Source organism: Misgurnus anguillicaudatus, chromosome 8, assembly GCF_027580225.2.
Source record: "Misgurnus anguillicaudatus chromosome 8, ASM2758022v2, whole genome shotgun sequence".
Taxonomy (NCBI): Eukaryota; Metazoa; Chordata; class Actinopteri; order Cypriniformes; family Cobitidae; genus Misgurnus; species Misgurnus anguillicaudatus.
In genome coordinates, this window is record NC_073344.2 from 25,611,707 (window position 1) to 25,628,890 (window position 17,184).

The following is a 17,184-nucleotide window of genomic DNA, read 5'->3' on the forward strand; positions in this document are numbered from 1 at the left end:
TAGGGAATGTATATATTTTATTAGGTTTTTAAAAGGACATTTTGTTTTGCATATCCGGGCAGGGCAGTTATATAAAACAATATCCAGTACAATCCTTTCAACAAATTCATATGCGGTCTACCTGAACTGATAAAATTGTCACTTTTTCTTAGCTTTCTGATTGGACGGCTCTGGACTTTTGCCTTCTGCAAGAGCGAGTTGTTTTTTTAGCTCCAGCAATTTGCCGACTTCCTCGGTGATAACAGACTTCTCAGCTTTCTGAGCCTTCAGTGCTCGTACTTTATCAGCCTGAAAAACACAAATTACAGCCGATTATTCCTCTCATCTACTTCAAACCATTACATAAAGCTTTAGAAATGAAATTAAAATCACAGTACATACACACAAATATTTATTATATCAAACATAATTCAATAATTAGTATTAAAATATTGAATTAATATAAAAAATAATGTTATTTTTATTAAACGTTTTTCTTCGATTTTTTAGAATATTTTAGTGATCAAGTTATTAAAAATTATATAATAGAAAATCCATCAAACCAGACAAAAAAATCCTCAAATTACACAGCAAATGCAATGAAACATTTGCAGATAAAATGTTCGTTCCCAAACACGATCTCACCTTTATCAAAATAAATCAGAATTCAAATATTTAACAATTAAAATAACAAATAATTGATAAAAACGCTTAACGTTTAATTTGCGTTCATATATCTCAACATCAGTGTGTTTTCACGCTTGGCGCAGTTGCAAAAATATTAAATATTTGCTTTCACAGAATATTTTCTAAACACAATTTTCAGGATAATAACTCTTATAATAAATCCAATTAATATAATTTTTAAAATCTCCCACCATACTTAAACAGAAAAATACTTTGCTACTAAAGGTAAAACGCAGGACGAAAAGACAGGTGTCTGGATGATCAGATACATTACAGTATATTAGAAAAACAAGCTGGTTCATATGTTGTATTAATTTCTTACTTGTTCTGTCAGTAACACATTCAGCTGTTTGGCTCTCTCTGGATCTGCTTTAACATTCACTGGAGAGTTCAGCTCAACACCGGCGTTGGGTTTGGTGTCGACTGCAGCCGTGTTGGGAGTCTGAGAAATCAATATTTTATTATGTGACTGCTTGAGAATATAAATAAAGTCATTTAATAATGAAATAATATCACATTAGTTCATTCACAACACACACGCATGCATGCAAAAATATCTGTTAGCTGTGTGTGAAGTCAAGTCTCTTAAATAAAGGTTAAGCAGAATCTAAAATGTGTTTTCTGTAAGCCGAGGGCAGAGTTTCTATTCTGAGTTTAAAGAAAACACGTCTGGATGAGTGACAGCAGCAGGCTTTGATCCACACTGAATACAGACACATCATCACTGAATCCATTTCACAGTCGGTTAAAGACACAAAGCCATGAGAAGACTGAACGTTCACATGCGTATCTACCTCTCCTTTATCATTCTCCTCTTCTGACTGAATGAGAAAATCAGAGAGACAAATAACCGCAGGCACTTCATGTCATCATGTTACTTCAGAAAAAACAGCCGACGGATAGAACATTTAGATAATCAAGATTGAGATCAAATCCTCTGCTAAATTTGGCTCACGTTGACAAGTATGGATCATTAATACACTGTGTTCATAGGTGATCTTGTTAACCAGTAAGAATCGGCACACATCATTTACTTTCAAAATAAATAAATAAATATTTTAAATGTATCATTTGAGACCATTTTAAGTTTATCACATAAAATATATAAAGAGCTCAGATGCAAAAGCCTTTGGTGACTTTAAGCGAGTGCTCGTATTATTCATTCATTAAATACTTTCGCTTCAAATCCGCTTAATCCCGGCCTCAGGCCATTCAGAAATACTACTTAAATGTATTACACAACGGCAAAACGATTTTTCTGCAAAGTCCTCAATGTGCACAGAAGAAGAATTGCTGAGTTTTATGTGCAAGAGTTTTATTTACCTGGTTAAAGGTTTAAAGAATATACTAGGATACAGACTCATTTTTTTGCCTTTTTCCTTTTATTCAGAAAGCACAGTAAAGAGTGACATTTTTAAAAATTGAGATTTTTGCATGCACGTACAGTAAAAATTGTTAAATACCAATGAAATGACTAAAGTGAGATTTGTGAAAATAAGGCATTTTAATTACTGACTAAAAACCTTTGCATTGCTATTAAAGTAAAATCTGAACGTTAGGGTTAGAATTTCGTATACGAGTCTGAAGCTCATTTACAAAAAAACATGTCAGACGCACTTTTAGAGAGTTTTGCACCTGAACTCTTTGGTAACACTTTACTTAAAGAGGTGTTCATAAGACTGACACAACACCTTCATAATCATGACATGACACGTGTTACGAACATGAAGGAGATTTTATGCAGATTTTCAATAACTATCACCAAGTGTCATTTGATCAATTATGTCATTTTAATGCAAATATGACATTGCTTAAGATGTCTTTGCCATGACAACCTAACATTAACCAATACAACATAACTTGTCATAAATCTGTCATAAACATGACATAGCAGAATAATTATCAAACTTAAGAAACTATAGCTTTATGGGTTAACATTACATTAAACTGTCATGAAGTGTTAATACTACGTCAAATAATTTTAAATACCATAACAAAATGCAACCGACACGTCAAAAGATTATACTTAACTTTATGTATACTAACAGAACTTATTCTTCCTCACACAGAGGGCTCTGGGATTTTCTGACATAGAAAAAACTAACAAAACATTTAATCAATTTAATTTAATTTAATGTAATTAACTTTGCAGCAATATGGACCCCACCGCTGCATGGCTTTACCCATTTTTCTACTGTTTTCATTTAATTTTAGGTTAATCCGTCTCCAATAAAATATGTTTTTATAATTTTATAGAATTTATTATTATTAAATGATTGATTTTATTTGTTAAACACACACGGAGGAAACTTTATGAACTGAAGAATATTCATGATGTTGTTATAAAACTATACAACACTTAATGACATTTTAATGACAAATTCAATTTGTATCACTGAAAAAGTGGTCAATTATGTTGTCTTGGTTAATGTCAAGCTGTCAAAACAAAGACATCTGAAACAATGTCATCTTTACATTAAAAAGGCCATAATTGAACAAATGACCTTACTGATAGTTGTCATAAACGTGCATAAATCTCCTTCATGTTCATAGCAAGCGTCATGTCAGTCTTATGAACACCTCTTCAAGTAAAGTGTTACCAACTCTTCAAATAAAATTATGTAAATATATTCTCTTCATTTCAGTTTTTTTAGTATTTCCTTAAAATGTCTTGCTGTTTTAACATTGCCTGATCATTTTAATGAGGGATGACTGTTTTTACAAACCTGTTGTCCTCCAAATCGTTTTCTCAATGCCTCAATTTGTTCGTTCTCCAACTTTTGAAACAAAGGACTGACCTGCACAAGAGGTGAAGGTTAATAAAACTCAACATGACCTTTCTCGGGGTCACACACACGTCATGAATGTGTTATTTACCGTGCCGATGCGATGGCCGGCTGGTAGTGTACATATGAAGCGTCCCGCTCCAGTCATCATAGCGGCGGTACAGGTGGGCGGAGCCTGCAGTTGGGTTCGGATGGTCTGACTCACTGTGGGCATGTAGGGCTCCAGCAGGACAGACAGAAGACACGCCACATTAACCGATACACCCGTCACCGTACCGGCACGCTGCCTAAAGCCCAAACAAAGATTTAATCAGCATCTGGCTGTAATCTTAAAGTATTAGTCCATTTTCTTAAAAGAAAAATCCAGATAATTTACTAACCACCATGTCATCCAAAATGTTGATGTCTTTCTTTGTTCAGTCGAGAAGAAATTATGTTTTTTGAGAAAAACATCGCAGGATTTTTCTCATTTTAATGGACTTTAATAGAGCCCAACATTTAATACTTAACTCAACACTTAACATTTTTTTTTCAACGGAGTTTCAAAGGACTCTAAACTATCCCAAACGAGGCATAAGAGTCTTATCTAGCAAAACGATTGTCATTTTTGACAAGAAAAATAACAAATATACACTTTTAAAACACAACTTCTCGTCTAGATCCGGTCCAGCGTGACCTAACGTAAATGCGTAGTGACGTAGGGAGGACACGTGTTACATACATAAAACGCAAATTTGCGGACCATTTTAAACAATAAACTGCCACAAAGACATTAATTAGTATCAGTAGACATACAACAACGTAGGAACGGTCCTCTTTCAACACACTTGTAAACACTGGGGCGGAGTTTCGCGTTCGTCTTCTGTGACCTCTTGACGTCATGACGTATTGCGTGGGGTCACGCTGGCGCATCACGACCGGATCTACATGACGATAAGTTGTGGTTTAAAAGTGTATATTTGTTATTTTTCTTGTCAAAACTGACAATCGTTTTGCTAGATAAGACCCTTATGCCTCGTTTGGGATTGTTTATAGTCCTTTGAAACTCCGTTGAAAAAAACTGTTAAGTGTTGAGTTAAGTATTAAATGTTGGGCTCTATTAAAGTCCATTAAAATGAGAAAAATCCTGCAATGTTTTCCTCAAAAAACATAATTTCTTCTTGACTGAACAAAGAAAGACATCAACATTTTGGATGACATGGTGATGAGTAAATTATCTGGATTTTTCTTTTAAGAAAATGGACTAATCTTTTAACGTCATGTGTTCACAGGGACTCTGCAATAAAAGAAGAAAATAATTTTGATTATATTGTTATTTCTCACATTAAAGAAACTCACCTGTCACTGTCTCCTCCTTTGATCTTTTTCCAGGGTTCATTCACCTGGATGTACTGATTGCCATGACGCGAGATGTTCAGGATGCACTTCAGAGCATCACGAATCCTGACAGACAGAAAACCAAACATCACACACACGCACAGCATACATACAGTATAAACGCTTGTTCAATCATAATATAATCAGAGTTCCATTTCACATCAATTTTCACTCCTTATATACTGGATATTTAAAACAACTACAAATATTTGACTTTTATTCAAATGAAATACTTAAGTGTCACATATGTTTGTATAAAACGCTTCACTAAATTACATCAAACAGAGAAATGTGTTGAAGTGCAGATGCTAACCGGACTTTATTCAGCAGTTGGATGTATTGCTTGAGCTCCCAGCAGACCTGAGCAATGAGACGTTTATCATCATCGTTGAGGAACATCTCAGGAACGTGACCTTCAAAGAATTTACTCACAAACATCCCTGCCCTGCACAGACCAGTGAGAAAAACTACAATTACCAGCATGAAAATATTCAACAGAAATATAATAAAAACAACAACATTACAAATCAACATGATATTAAACAAGCTTAACAGAAGCATTTGCTCCTCACAGTTTAATTTCTTTATTAATCTATTGATTATGATTGAGCGTGACACCAAATAATGTGGGGTTAATTGTAACAATTAACTTTTGGTCTTTTTCTCTTACTGTCAGAAGATCTCCTGTGAATTTGTGAAAAGTTTTGAGTGTTTTGGAGGCATGGAAGTAAATTTCTTCATCTTGTTGAGTTGTTGGATTTGGTGACTTACACACACCTTATATTATTTTAAATTACTTGTTACCTAAAACATAACAGCATTTTAAAACATGTCAGCAACTCCTAGTAACTGATAGCTGGGATTGAAAACATTTTTAAACATTTTAGTTGTCACTAGGGCTGGACAAAAAAAAAATCGATTTTCAAATAATCGTTTTTTTTTTAAACGTGGTCGATTCAAAATCGATTCTCAAAGGCCACGAATTGATTTTGTATGAATGAAATAATCTGATCCTGTTTGATCAAGGAATGTGACTGTTCTTTTTTTAGCATAAATTTTTCATCTTGCATCAAAATTGTTTAATATTTTTTAACATAATTGTATGCATTTGAAATTAGAGAAGGGTTCTGTTTTAATGTACACAAGTGTACCTAAAACAAAAAAAGTGTAATATACAGGTTTGTGGCTCTTAATTTCTTTTTATTAATTACCCACTTGTAAACTTATGTTCACTGTTCTTTTTTTATAAATATAGTATTTGTAGTAAATCTATGTTCATTGAGTCGAATCGAGAATTGAGCATAAAAATCTATCTGAGAATCGGAATCGAAAAGAGAATCGATTTGATAGCTTGTGAATCGAAATCGAATCGATCTGGAACATCTGAATCGATACCCAGCCCTAGTTGTCACACAGTCTCAAGTATACAATGATAATAAAATGAAAACAATGTAAATACTATTCATCAAAATGATAACTGTTAATACAATATCAGGGGAAATAACTCACTATTATGATTTATTTCTATGCATTGCTGCATAATCCAATGATGGTTAGAAGAAGGATGATGGATGGATGAATGTGTGGATATCTATCTATTATGTGTGCAGATATATAAACAATAATATCTACCTTTAGTATATAGACAGAATTTGATTGAATTATTTGTGTTTAAACTCAATTTTCTATCAGGTGTAACAATAAACTCTCTGTTTGTTACAATGAAGCCCACCTATTGGGGTAACGTTTGCACTCCTGCCACTTTCAGTGTAATTGTATGATAACTGTACATCACACAAACAAACTTTAAGTGTTCATTTGTAGCAGAGATATGTGTGTTGATTGTGTATATAAATGATTCATATAACTTAAATATTTTTTAAATGATAGAGCCAAAGCAAAAAAGTATGACTTTGTGCCCCGCTCTCCACTATAATCTAGATAATATATGAGACATAAGATGATATTGTTCAGAGGTTACACACATCAGGATTAATCTCTCACTGTGTTTATGTGTTAAATATCTGGAGTTGTGTTATTTTACCAAAATAAAAAAGTGTTTTTAATAATGTTATTTATTTACATAACTAATGTGTAGATATGAATTAATATTGTGTATTAATATAAATAAAATAAATTATTTCATGTGTTATCTGATCTGAATGAGAGTTATCTAAACAGAATAGTTAGTTTAATGTTTACTTTCACAACTGCAATAAAAATACATCCGTGTGTTAATTATTTTTTAGCATTAAATTTCATTTGCTTATTAACCCTTATGTGTTGTTTGGGATGTTTTAATCCACTAGAGGGTTTTTTTACTCTTAATTTGGCCACAACTTTCTCTTTGTTTTAGCAAATTGAATGATTTTTGGTGACAAATCTTATATTTACATATATTTTAAGAAAATGCTTTGAAATGTTTCAAAAACTTAACGATATACTGTGGGCAAATTTACTACCCTTTCGTGTTGTTACTGGATGAAAACATTCACTAAATTAAATGGCTATAAAAATGTATCAGATGAATATTTTTTCCAGAATTTTTTTAATAAATCTGTTAATCAACCTCAGTACTAATCAAAACCACCAAATCTTCACAAAAAATTCCATGATTTTAACTCTTTAATTGCAAAGTTCAAAAGTGTTGTCACTGATTTGGGGAGAAAAAAAAACACACACAAAATGACGGATTTTCAATATAAAAAGTGATTGTAAACTGGATTTTTGTTGAATTTTTCACAGTGTTGGACATGTCAAAGATTGGTAAAAAAACATTGGCTTTGATGCATTTTTAGTTTTTGTGTAGCATCAGTTTTTATTTTTTCTTCCTCATTAAATGTTAGTAGCTGTTTTTGCCCCATTGACTTCCATTATAACCACATTTTTTTATTTTTTTTATCGTGCATTTTTAAATGTTGCTTTTTTTTCCTATTGCTAAGAGGTCAAATTCGTAATTTTTACTGTTGATCACTATGTGACACTTTTAACCCTTTAGTAGGCCTATGCAAAAACAGAGCTAATTTCTGGCTTGTACATTGAGTTATATGGAAACTCCATAATAAAAGCATTTTTGTGCGAGTGTGCGTGTGTGTGTGTGTGTGTGAAAAACTTCTCTGCATGCACAATTGTTATTATTATTATTAAATAACGAGATTGAGAGACCTGTTAATGAAGTTTCCAAGGTTGTTGAGAAGTTCAGAGTTGTTTTTGAGGGCCATGTCAGCCCACGAGAACGCAGAGTCCTGAGCTTCAGGACGGATGAACAGCAGATAAAACCTCCACACATCTGACGGGATCTCTGTGTCTTTAGCCATGTCACCGAATACACCAACACCACGACTCTTAGAAAACTTTGTGTCCTCGTAATTCAAGTATTCTGTACAAATGAAAAACAAATCTCCCATTATTCTCTCACTAACATATAAACCAATCACATCTGCAAACATGATTATAGAGATCTCTAGAGAAGACGATCCTCTCAAAATACAACCGAATGATCATATTCATTAAATACAGGAAGAAACATTTAGTGATGTAACATTTCATGCACGTGACGTTTATCTGACTGATATGAAGTGAAATATAGACAGATAGATAGAAAGTGAAGTCAAATTGATTTATATAGTGCTTTTTATAATATTGCGTTGTTTCAAAAAAGCCTTTTACATGAAAGACAGAAATGAAACTGCAGAAAATGATGGTGAAATTATTAAATAAATAGTACATATATTATAGAATATACAGTATTAATGTAAATGTTATTGTCCTTATGTATAGATTATAATCTAATGAAACCCTATAGACTTTTTATTCGACTAATAAAAACTTGATCAATTAATATGATGAATAACAGGCATTAGACGGAAAGATAGATGGAAAATAGATAGATAGATAAATAGATAGAGAGAGAGAGACAGACAGACAGACATACAGAAACATAGATAAACAGATAGAGAGACAGACAGGTGTACAGTTTAAATCTAGATTATATCGATATTATGTGTTCAGGTGTGTGTCACCTGTAGCGATGAGATTATTGACAAGTGTGTAGTTGTCTTGTGCACCCAAAAGTGAACACGGGAAAACCACACTGTGGAAGGGAACGTTGTCCTTTGCCATGAAGTTATACAGCTCCACCTACAGGAGACACGTCAACATTACAAATCCATCATCACAAACCTCTTCATCATAAGAGCATTTCATACTGACGTCTATTAGTCTAAATGACTGAAATCTTTCTCAAGATCCTAAAAAAACTTTTGACTTAAAGGTGTTTGCTTAAATGTTGTAGACAGAAATAAAATGGTGTCAACGTATTCATTTCTTTTATTAGAAAATGAAATATCTATTTTAAAATTGACAATTTTGTACTGAATCATGAAGAAAATTTAGTCAGTAAGATCCCAGAAAAGCTGTGAACTCTTTTGAAAAAAATCTCAGTGTTAAACCTCAAGAAACTGCTTGACAAAATGAAAATGAATTAAGAAGTTAAAAAAAAGATAATTTGCACTATATGAAAATGTATTTTAACATGACGCAGATGCTGCTCATGTTAAAGAGATTCTTCATGTATTTAGATAAAAATCACTAATAATTAATAATGATAACAAATATAATCTTCACTGTCATGAGGAAGATGATAATAAAACTGAACAATGTTCATTCGCACCTGCTGAGGATTCTTCCACCACTTCTCCCATTGGTCGGTGTAGTTTGCTGTGATGGACAGGTAGCCAATAGGAGCATCAAACCACACGTAGAACACCTACATTAACACACACGCACACACATGTACACAAACATGTACACAAACACGTACAGTGTCAATTAGGAGTTGGAGGTTTATCGCAGATGAGTGATTCTCGTGAAATTAGACTTATGAGGTGTCATGAAACATTTTGATAAAAAAGTAAATGCAAAGTAAGAGTATCAAAATAAGAAGCATACAGTTATAATAATCTCTTCACGTACTATTTTCCACATGATTTTAAATGACATCATACAAACCAATTCTGTTGTTTTTTCTACATTTAACGGGGAAATATTCATTACCGCAATGTGTCCATGACTGAATTTGGGTTCTTTGACATGAAAATATTTATAATTCAAAAAATCTAAAAAATAAAAAGCTTCAGTGCATGTTATACTATAAACATTTACAGTAAAGAAACATGTGGGATTTGGTGATCATTGGTAGATGTAGAGACAATAATAAGGAATATAAATGTGTCCAAGAAAAATTTTCTCATCCTCCGCAACAAATTTCAATCATTGTTTAAACAACAGTTTAAAAAAAAATAGTTGTAAGCGACATAATTGACTGTGACACTCAAGATGGCTACCAGGTAAGCAGTTCTTATTTTTTCTCTCCAGATAAAAGTTTAAATGTTGTTTGTCATAGTATCTAGACAACTTTTTAGTTCTCATTACCGAAACATGAGTTTGTAAATGCATATATTTAATGTAATATCATGTTGCGGTAATGATCATTTTTGATAATGATAATCTAAAAAAAATTTAATAATTCTATAGGAAATATTTTTTAAATTGTCTAAAAATAATGTTTATAGTAAGTTCAGATCTTAATCTTATATGTGCAAAGAAATTGGCTTCAAGGGCTTTTAAAAAAAACTGATGCTGGACACCTTCTAAGTCTGGATTTTGTGAGAATCACCCGCATTAATTTTAAAGTCTAAATGCATTTACTAGTAGGTATGCACCGAAATATAAATTCTTGGCCAAAGCGGAATAAAATGAAACACACAGCCGTTAGGGTTAGGCCCATATTTAGATTTTTTTTATATAAAACGGTAGATATGATAAACCTGTAGAAAGAAATGTGTCAACTAGTAGAGATTTGGACTATCATCTCTGTCGAGGTTACGCGCCCATATCACATTCCTGTGCTCGTGGTCACAAGAACCTAATGTTTGTACACATATTTAACCATCACAGTTTTAAAACAAGAAAACAGTTTTGAAACACAAACAACAGATCTATTTGATTTATCAGATCGTTTGAGGAATGCAGGGATATCTGGAGCCACAAAAATGAACGGTATGTGGAAAATAATGTGTTTTTGAACCATAAACCACACAAACTCATTGTATTACACCAAATACACACATTAAAGTTGTTTTTTAGCAATGAAACAGGTGCACTTTAACAAAACCTCATTCAAAAAACCCATTGACTTCGGGATGACAAAACTGAAGTGCTAAAATGTTACCTCACTTCTGGGTTTTGCCTACAAAAACACATCGCCCCCTTTAAATCCAGCTCTTGTAAACTCTCTTACTTTCTCAGTGTAATCTGGGTGAGGTACAGGCGTCCCCCACTGGAGATCTCTGGTGATACAGCGAGGCTTCAGGCCGTCCCGCAGCCACGAGCGAGTGATCTGCCGAGCGTTTAATGTCCAATCACCAGAACCTGTTGACTGATCCAACCACGTTTCCAACTCGCCCTCCAACTAACTCACACAAACAAACCAACAAACAAACACAGAGTCAATGAAAGAAACACACACTGTCCATTATATATTTTATCATATGTTATATCACCTTTGGCAGGTTGAGAAACAGATGTTTAGAGGACTTAATCACAGGAGTTTCCTTACACGTCTTACACTGTGGATTCTGCAGAAGAGGCAAAATAACACAATTATCTCCAGATGAATTATAATAGCACATATAAACATAAATGATTTCATGTAAACCCTCCAGGGCTTTGCTAACATATAATCATTAGAGACGCACAATCAGCTACAGGTTACTCTAAACACAAGCATGATAAACAGATGTGCTGGTCTTCAAACTCACCCTGAGCTCCACAGCGTTGATCAGACGGCCACATTTATCACACTGATCTCCACGAGCTTCAGGATAGCGACAGTAAGGACAAACACCTTCAACGAAGCGGTCGGCCAAGAAGCGCTGACAGTTCTCACATCGCAGCTGCTCCACCGTTTCTTCCAGGAGAAAATCTCTCTCGTGTAGACGCCAGAAAATATCCTGTGCGATTCTGACACAGACACAGAGCACGAGTTAGTTTGTGTTTAGGGTAACAACCAGGACACATCACAGCTTCATCTTCAGTACACAAGTTCAGTATCTTGACACAATCAGGAGTCATCTAAAAAACGTTTTACAGATGCAATACTCATAATAAAGGTAAAACATAGCAAAAGTTGCTTTTACTAAAAATTCTTCAATAAACGTTTTTAACTTTTTCCCCGCCATCATTAAAAAAAAATGCATTTTAATGATATTCACAAAAGTTTAATGCCTTCCAGAAAATGTTCTTGTATAAATAAATATCATATAAACATATCAAATGAAAAAAAAGACCCTCTGCTTTCAAACAAACAAACAACAAAAAGTTTCATCCTATCTGCATTTGTTCTCTTTTCATCATCTTTTAACTCTTTCTCCACCATTGACGAGTTATCTCGTCAATTAAGAGAAAACGCTTCCCTGCCAATGACGAGAATTTCCGGCTTTCCGCAATACCACTATTATCCACCAGGTGGCAACCTGGAAGTAACGCCTCACGTGAACGAGAAAGAACCCGTTGTATGTTTTGATCATCGCTCTGAATCTGATCTATATCAAAAGTCCTACGCAAAAATTTTATTATCTCAGCTTTTTGCTCAAAAATTTGTGTTTTTGAAGAAACCTACCCATATTTAAAAAACGCTGGCGGGGAAAGAGTTAAATAGGGGTAGGTTTCTTCAAAAACACCAAATTTTGAGCAAAAAGTTGATATACTTGAGATCAGATTTAGAACGATGATCAAAACATACACTGAGTTTTTACTGTTTTTGGATCAGTGGATGCTTCAGTGTTTTATAAGTTGGGTAAGAGCGTGCCTCCAGAATCGTTTGATTTTTGGTTGATTGACACTGCCAATGATTTTCAGGAATCTGTTTATGCATTCACACACATACAGTAAAGATCCTGTAAAGATACGTGACGTATATTTAAAGTCCTGCACTTGGTAGGTTTTTCCACAGCATCTTAAGTTTGCTTAATATCTGTGATTTTTCTCTCGAGATACCACGTGTGTGCATTTTTGTTTATGATAAGATCATAAGGAGCGCGTGATGCTCTGTTCTGTCATGCTGGTGAATGATCTCTGATAGTGATGAGCTCCCTGATCTCTGCTTCAGTACAGTTTGCACACATTTCTCAAGGTGAATGTTGCGTTTAAATTCCTGTGTCAAAGAGCTGAACCATAACTTCTTTTTGCGATGACACATGCCTCCTCACTACGACACGCCACTAAACGCTTTGTTTCTGCCTCTTGTTCACACAGAATGCTTTCCGTGAATGTTACCACAATGTTACTACTGTAGGTCCTCTTTACGGAAGCAATCCCAGAACATTTACAGGACGTGTTTGTGTTCACACAAAAGTCTCTCTGACAATTTTACTGAATTTTTCTGGGACCAAAGTGCTGTGTTAATGGGTATCTAGTGGATAATAATGCAAATATGGATAACTCATTAATGGCTGGGAAAAGGTTAATGTTTCTGAGACAGTTCCTCAATCTCTGAATTGCTCTCTTACTCAGTCTGCCGTTGGGTGGTGGTGCGACCGAAGAAGTCAAAGTCGATCTGGAACCACTTATAGACGGAGGCGTGGATGTCGTGGTATTTATCACAGATCTCTTTTGGTGTCAGACCCTCCTCACGAGCCTTGTTTTCAGTCGCTGTTCCATACTCATCTGTACCGCAGACATACAAGAGATTCCAGCCCCGTAAACGCCCATATCTAGAGAAAGAGAGAGAGAGACATTTACATGTGGCCTTGTAACCCAAAGGTCACCGATTCGAGTCATCTTGAGCAAGGTATCTATCCCCCCGATCACTCCCTGTGCGCTCTTTCATCCGTGGTGTACATGCGTCTAAAACTTGTTTTAGAAGTACATACTGAAGTACACAGAGAGAAACACAGCACAGTATGCTGAAGGATGAATGTCATTACCTGGCGAACACATCAGCACTAAGCACACAGCCAATGATGTTGCCCAGATGAGGCACGTTATTGACGTAGGGCAGGGCGCTTGTGACCAACACGTTTCTCTTTCCTTCCTGTGGGAGACTGAAGCATAACACACACACATGTACAATTACACAACAAAATACACAAAACATATGGCAGACAGGCTGGATTTGTTGTGTGAGATCATACATTGGGTGTTTCCTCTGCGGTACTTCTGGACAATCTTTAAGTCCTGTGGACCAAACCTGAGCTGCTTCCTCAATCTCCTGCAGTGACATCACATGTTCTGTGTCCTCAGCCTTACAAACAACACATCACAGATCCACTGTTAGTCATTCTCAAACACACACACACACAATAGTGTTAACATGAGGTTGTGTGCGCACCTCTGCAGGAATGATGTTGGTCGGGACGTCTCTTCGCTGTGTTTGTGTGGTTGGTAGTTTTTGTAGGAAAGTCTTCAGGACTTCAGGATTCTTTCCATGCAGAATTTTCTGAGCTGCCGCTTTACACGCCGGCAGAACGCTAACGCCATCAAACCAACCTCGCACAAACCGCAGGTCACCTATCAGAGGAAGAGGGGGGACGGAGGCTCATCAACGCTCATCAGAGGTTAAACATCACGTGTGAATCTGTTCTTACCAGCTTTAAAACCTGAGTCAGATAAGATGGGGTAGAGCGCCGCCCACAGGACAATATCTGCAACTGTTATTTTATCCTGAAACACACATTATTCTTTATTCAACAACTGCAGCAATGTCCATGACTTAAACACAATAAAAAAACATAGTTTTGTATATTTTGTGTCATTTTTCGTAATGAAATTTCATTTGATTTAAACGTGTGTGTGTGTGTCAGACTCACAGAGGTTAAGAATGGTGTAGATGTTTTACTCAGTCTCTGTTCCAGATAACTCAGTGGCTCCTTTATCACAGATGCTGCTTCGCTTTGTTTTCCCTGCAGTGACACCATGTGGAGGGCCTGTAACACTGCAGGCTAAAAAACAAAACATTCAAATCATTAAATATGTTTCTGGATCTTCTCTTGGACCTGATATAACTTTTCTATTCACAAATCATTAGCCTGTCATTTTACAGATGGGATTGGTGTTTGTAATGGTTTGCTATGAATCTTGTCTTGATAGGTAGATTTACAAACCCAAATATCTCATTGAGTCATTCAGCAGACGCTTTTATCAAAAAAATTAGGTAAACAATAGAAGCAATTAAAACAAGACAAGAACAGTAATATATACAGTCCTGTACAAGAATATTGGCACCCTTGGTAAATATGATCAAATAAGGTTGTGAAAATTCATCATCTGCATTGTTAATCTTTTTGATCTTTTATTTAATGGGGATTTGTGGGATGCACATCCAGGACACGAAGCTCCCGTTCCACCACATCCCAAAGATGCTCTATTGGGTTGAGATCTGGTGACTGTGGGGGCCATTTTAGTACAGTGAACTCATTGTTATATTCAAGAAACCAATTTGAAATGATACGAGCTTTGTGACATTTCCTGCTTATCCTGCTGGAAGTAGCCATCAGAGGATGAGTACATGGTGGTCATAAAGGAATGGACATGGTCAGAAACAATGCTCAAGTAGGCCGTGGCATTTAAACGATGCCCAATTGACACTAAGGGGCCGAAAGAGTGCCAAGAAAATATCCCCCACACCATTACACCATCAGCCTGCACAGTGGTAACAAGGCATGATGGATCCATGTTCTCATTCTGTTTACGCCAAATTCTGACTCTACTATCTGAATGTCTCAACAGAAATCGAGACTCATCAGACCAGGCAACATTTTTTCAGTCTTCAAGGGTCCAATTTTGGTGAGCTTGTGCAAATTGTAGCCTGAGTAAATAATGAATGTTAGACAGAAAAGTGATGTTTAAAACCTTGAAACCCTAAATCACTACTCTAGATTGCTTTGATTGTGCTTTTTATTGTCGTGCAGTAACCGTCTTGTAATGACTATGAAGCATCTCATCATTTTTATTAAGATTATCCTACCTGTAAATCTGTTGCTTCCCATTCCAGCCATTGGTTACAGATCTCAGATGCTTTCTGACCGCTTACATCATAAAGGTATCTGTGGGGACACACAGGCATTCAAATAAACTCATTAATTACAATTATTTAAAGGAAAATATTGCTCCTATTTCTAAAACATAACATATTTGCAACAATACTGTGTGTTTATATCCCATAAATGCATTTTTATTTAGCTTGAGATAGAAGTACCTGTCTGACAGAATGACACAAAATGTTCTACTGAGCTGTAGGGTACTGTAATAATTACTGCACTGTATTGTAATGTAATGTTTAATGTATTGTATTGTATTGTAGAAGTGAAAGTAAGACACTCACTGACAGATGGTGTTGGGGCTGAAGAGGTGCTGACCGTCGGGTAACAGCAGGACGGGTAACACCGGTCGAGTGAGGTATGGTACCACTTTCTCTATAACATTTGACATACATGACAAAAGCCCACAATGACCAAATATACCTTTACGAAAAAAAAACTAAAACTGGTTTACTATCTGATACATCATCACTCTACAATAACACCACCAAACATGCTATTTGTATTCATAGTATGCTACAATTGACAAAGCTGTGATCGTACTGTGGTCCATTAGTATGTTTCACTCACCCTCGTGGTTGACTAGTTGCACGTCACATTTCACTCCAGTAAGTTCCAGCACAGCCAGCACTTTAACACAGTGCGGATTCCCCTCGCCAATAAACAGCTTCATCTCACCCTCTTCACTTAACGACACTCTTGAACTGATTTACTTTGACAGAAAGTCCCTCAAACAGAAACAGAAAGCAGCTAACAAATCCTGTGCGCACTGATGCAACCACACTACAACACTTCAGAGAAAATTGTAGTTTTTATTCTCCCGGCGTACTTACACACGCAATGTATTTCTTCTATGTGTGGCCTACAATACCCATAGTGCCACGCGCGCCGTCGTATGGACAAGCGCGCTTACGTCAGGACACAGTTTTAACCTCATTGGTCAAAGAGACGCTGACACATCCAAACCCTGATTTCAAAATACAACGAATATATTTTAATAATATAAATCGGTGCTTACTTGTTTATTAATTTATTTAAAAGTGTTTTTATTATAACTAATATTACATTTGTAACATATTTATACTATTATATATTTGCGTAAACCAACTTAATTTTAGGGGTCTCCAACTTTTTTGGTGAGCAAGGGGGCTACCACAATGGTTAGGTTGAGTCTACTCAAAACTTTTTTGTTTTACTTGTTGATTTTATTTTATTTTACTTGTTGATATTTTTTATTATTGTTTAAAATGTTAACA

The 17,184-nt window shown here is 35.3% G+C and overlaps 1 protein-coding gene across 2 annotated transcripts; it reads right to left on the bottom strand.

Moving 5' to 3' along the window:
* On the bottom strand, positions 1–16,737 carry mars1 (methionyl-tRNA synthetase 1). 2 transcript variants are annotated; one of them, XM_055214091.2, is made up of 22 exons: positions 16,499–16,737; positions 16,213–16,303; positions 15,856–15,934; positions 14,699–14,830; positions 14,477–14,552; positions 14,221–14,399; positions 14,024–14,133; positions 13,817–13,933; positions 13,400–13,603; positions 11,651–11,852; positions 11,393–11,467; positions 11,131–11,301; positions 9,502–9,597; positions 8,852–8,969; positions 7,995–8,208; positions 5,143–5,274; positions 4,791–4,895; positions 3,544–3,739; positions 3,393–3,464; positions 1,461–1,487; positions 989–1,108; positions 1–288 (listed from the first exon to the last, which is right to left on the bottom strand). In XM_055214091.2, exons 1-22 carry the CDS (start codon positions 16,599–16,601, stop codon positions 139–141), a joined length of 2,769 nt encoding a protein of 922 aa, XP_055070066.2. In that variant the 5' UTR covers positions 16,602–16,737; the 3' UTR covers positions 1–138. The 2 variants fall into 2 exon arrangements, with proteins under 2 accessions (XP_055070066.2, XP_055070067.2); XM_055214092.2 differs by lacking the exon at positions 1,461–1,487.
* Between the last annotated feature and the right edge of the window lie 447 nt (positions 16,738–17,184).

Coding starts and splice junctions, on each gene's coding strand:
- mars1 (XM_055214091.2), bottom strand. CDS start 16,601: ATGAAGCTGTTTATTGGCGAGGGGAATCCGCACTGTGTTAAAGTGCTG. Junction 14,831..15,855: donor GGGAAGCAACAGATTTACAG/GTAGGATAATCT, acceptor TTTGTTTTTTAG/CCTGCAGTGTTACAGGCCCT. Junction 14,134..14,220: donor CCAACATCATTCCTGCAGAG/GTGCGCACACAA, acceptor GTTGTTTGTAAG/GCTGAGGACACAGAACATGT.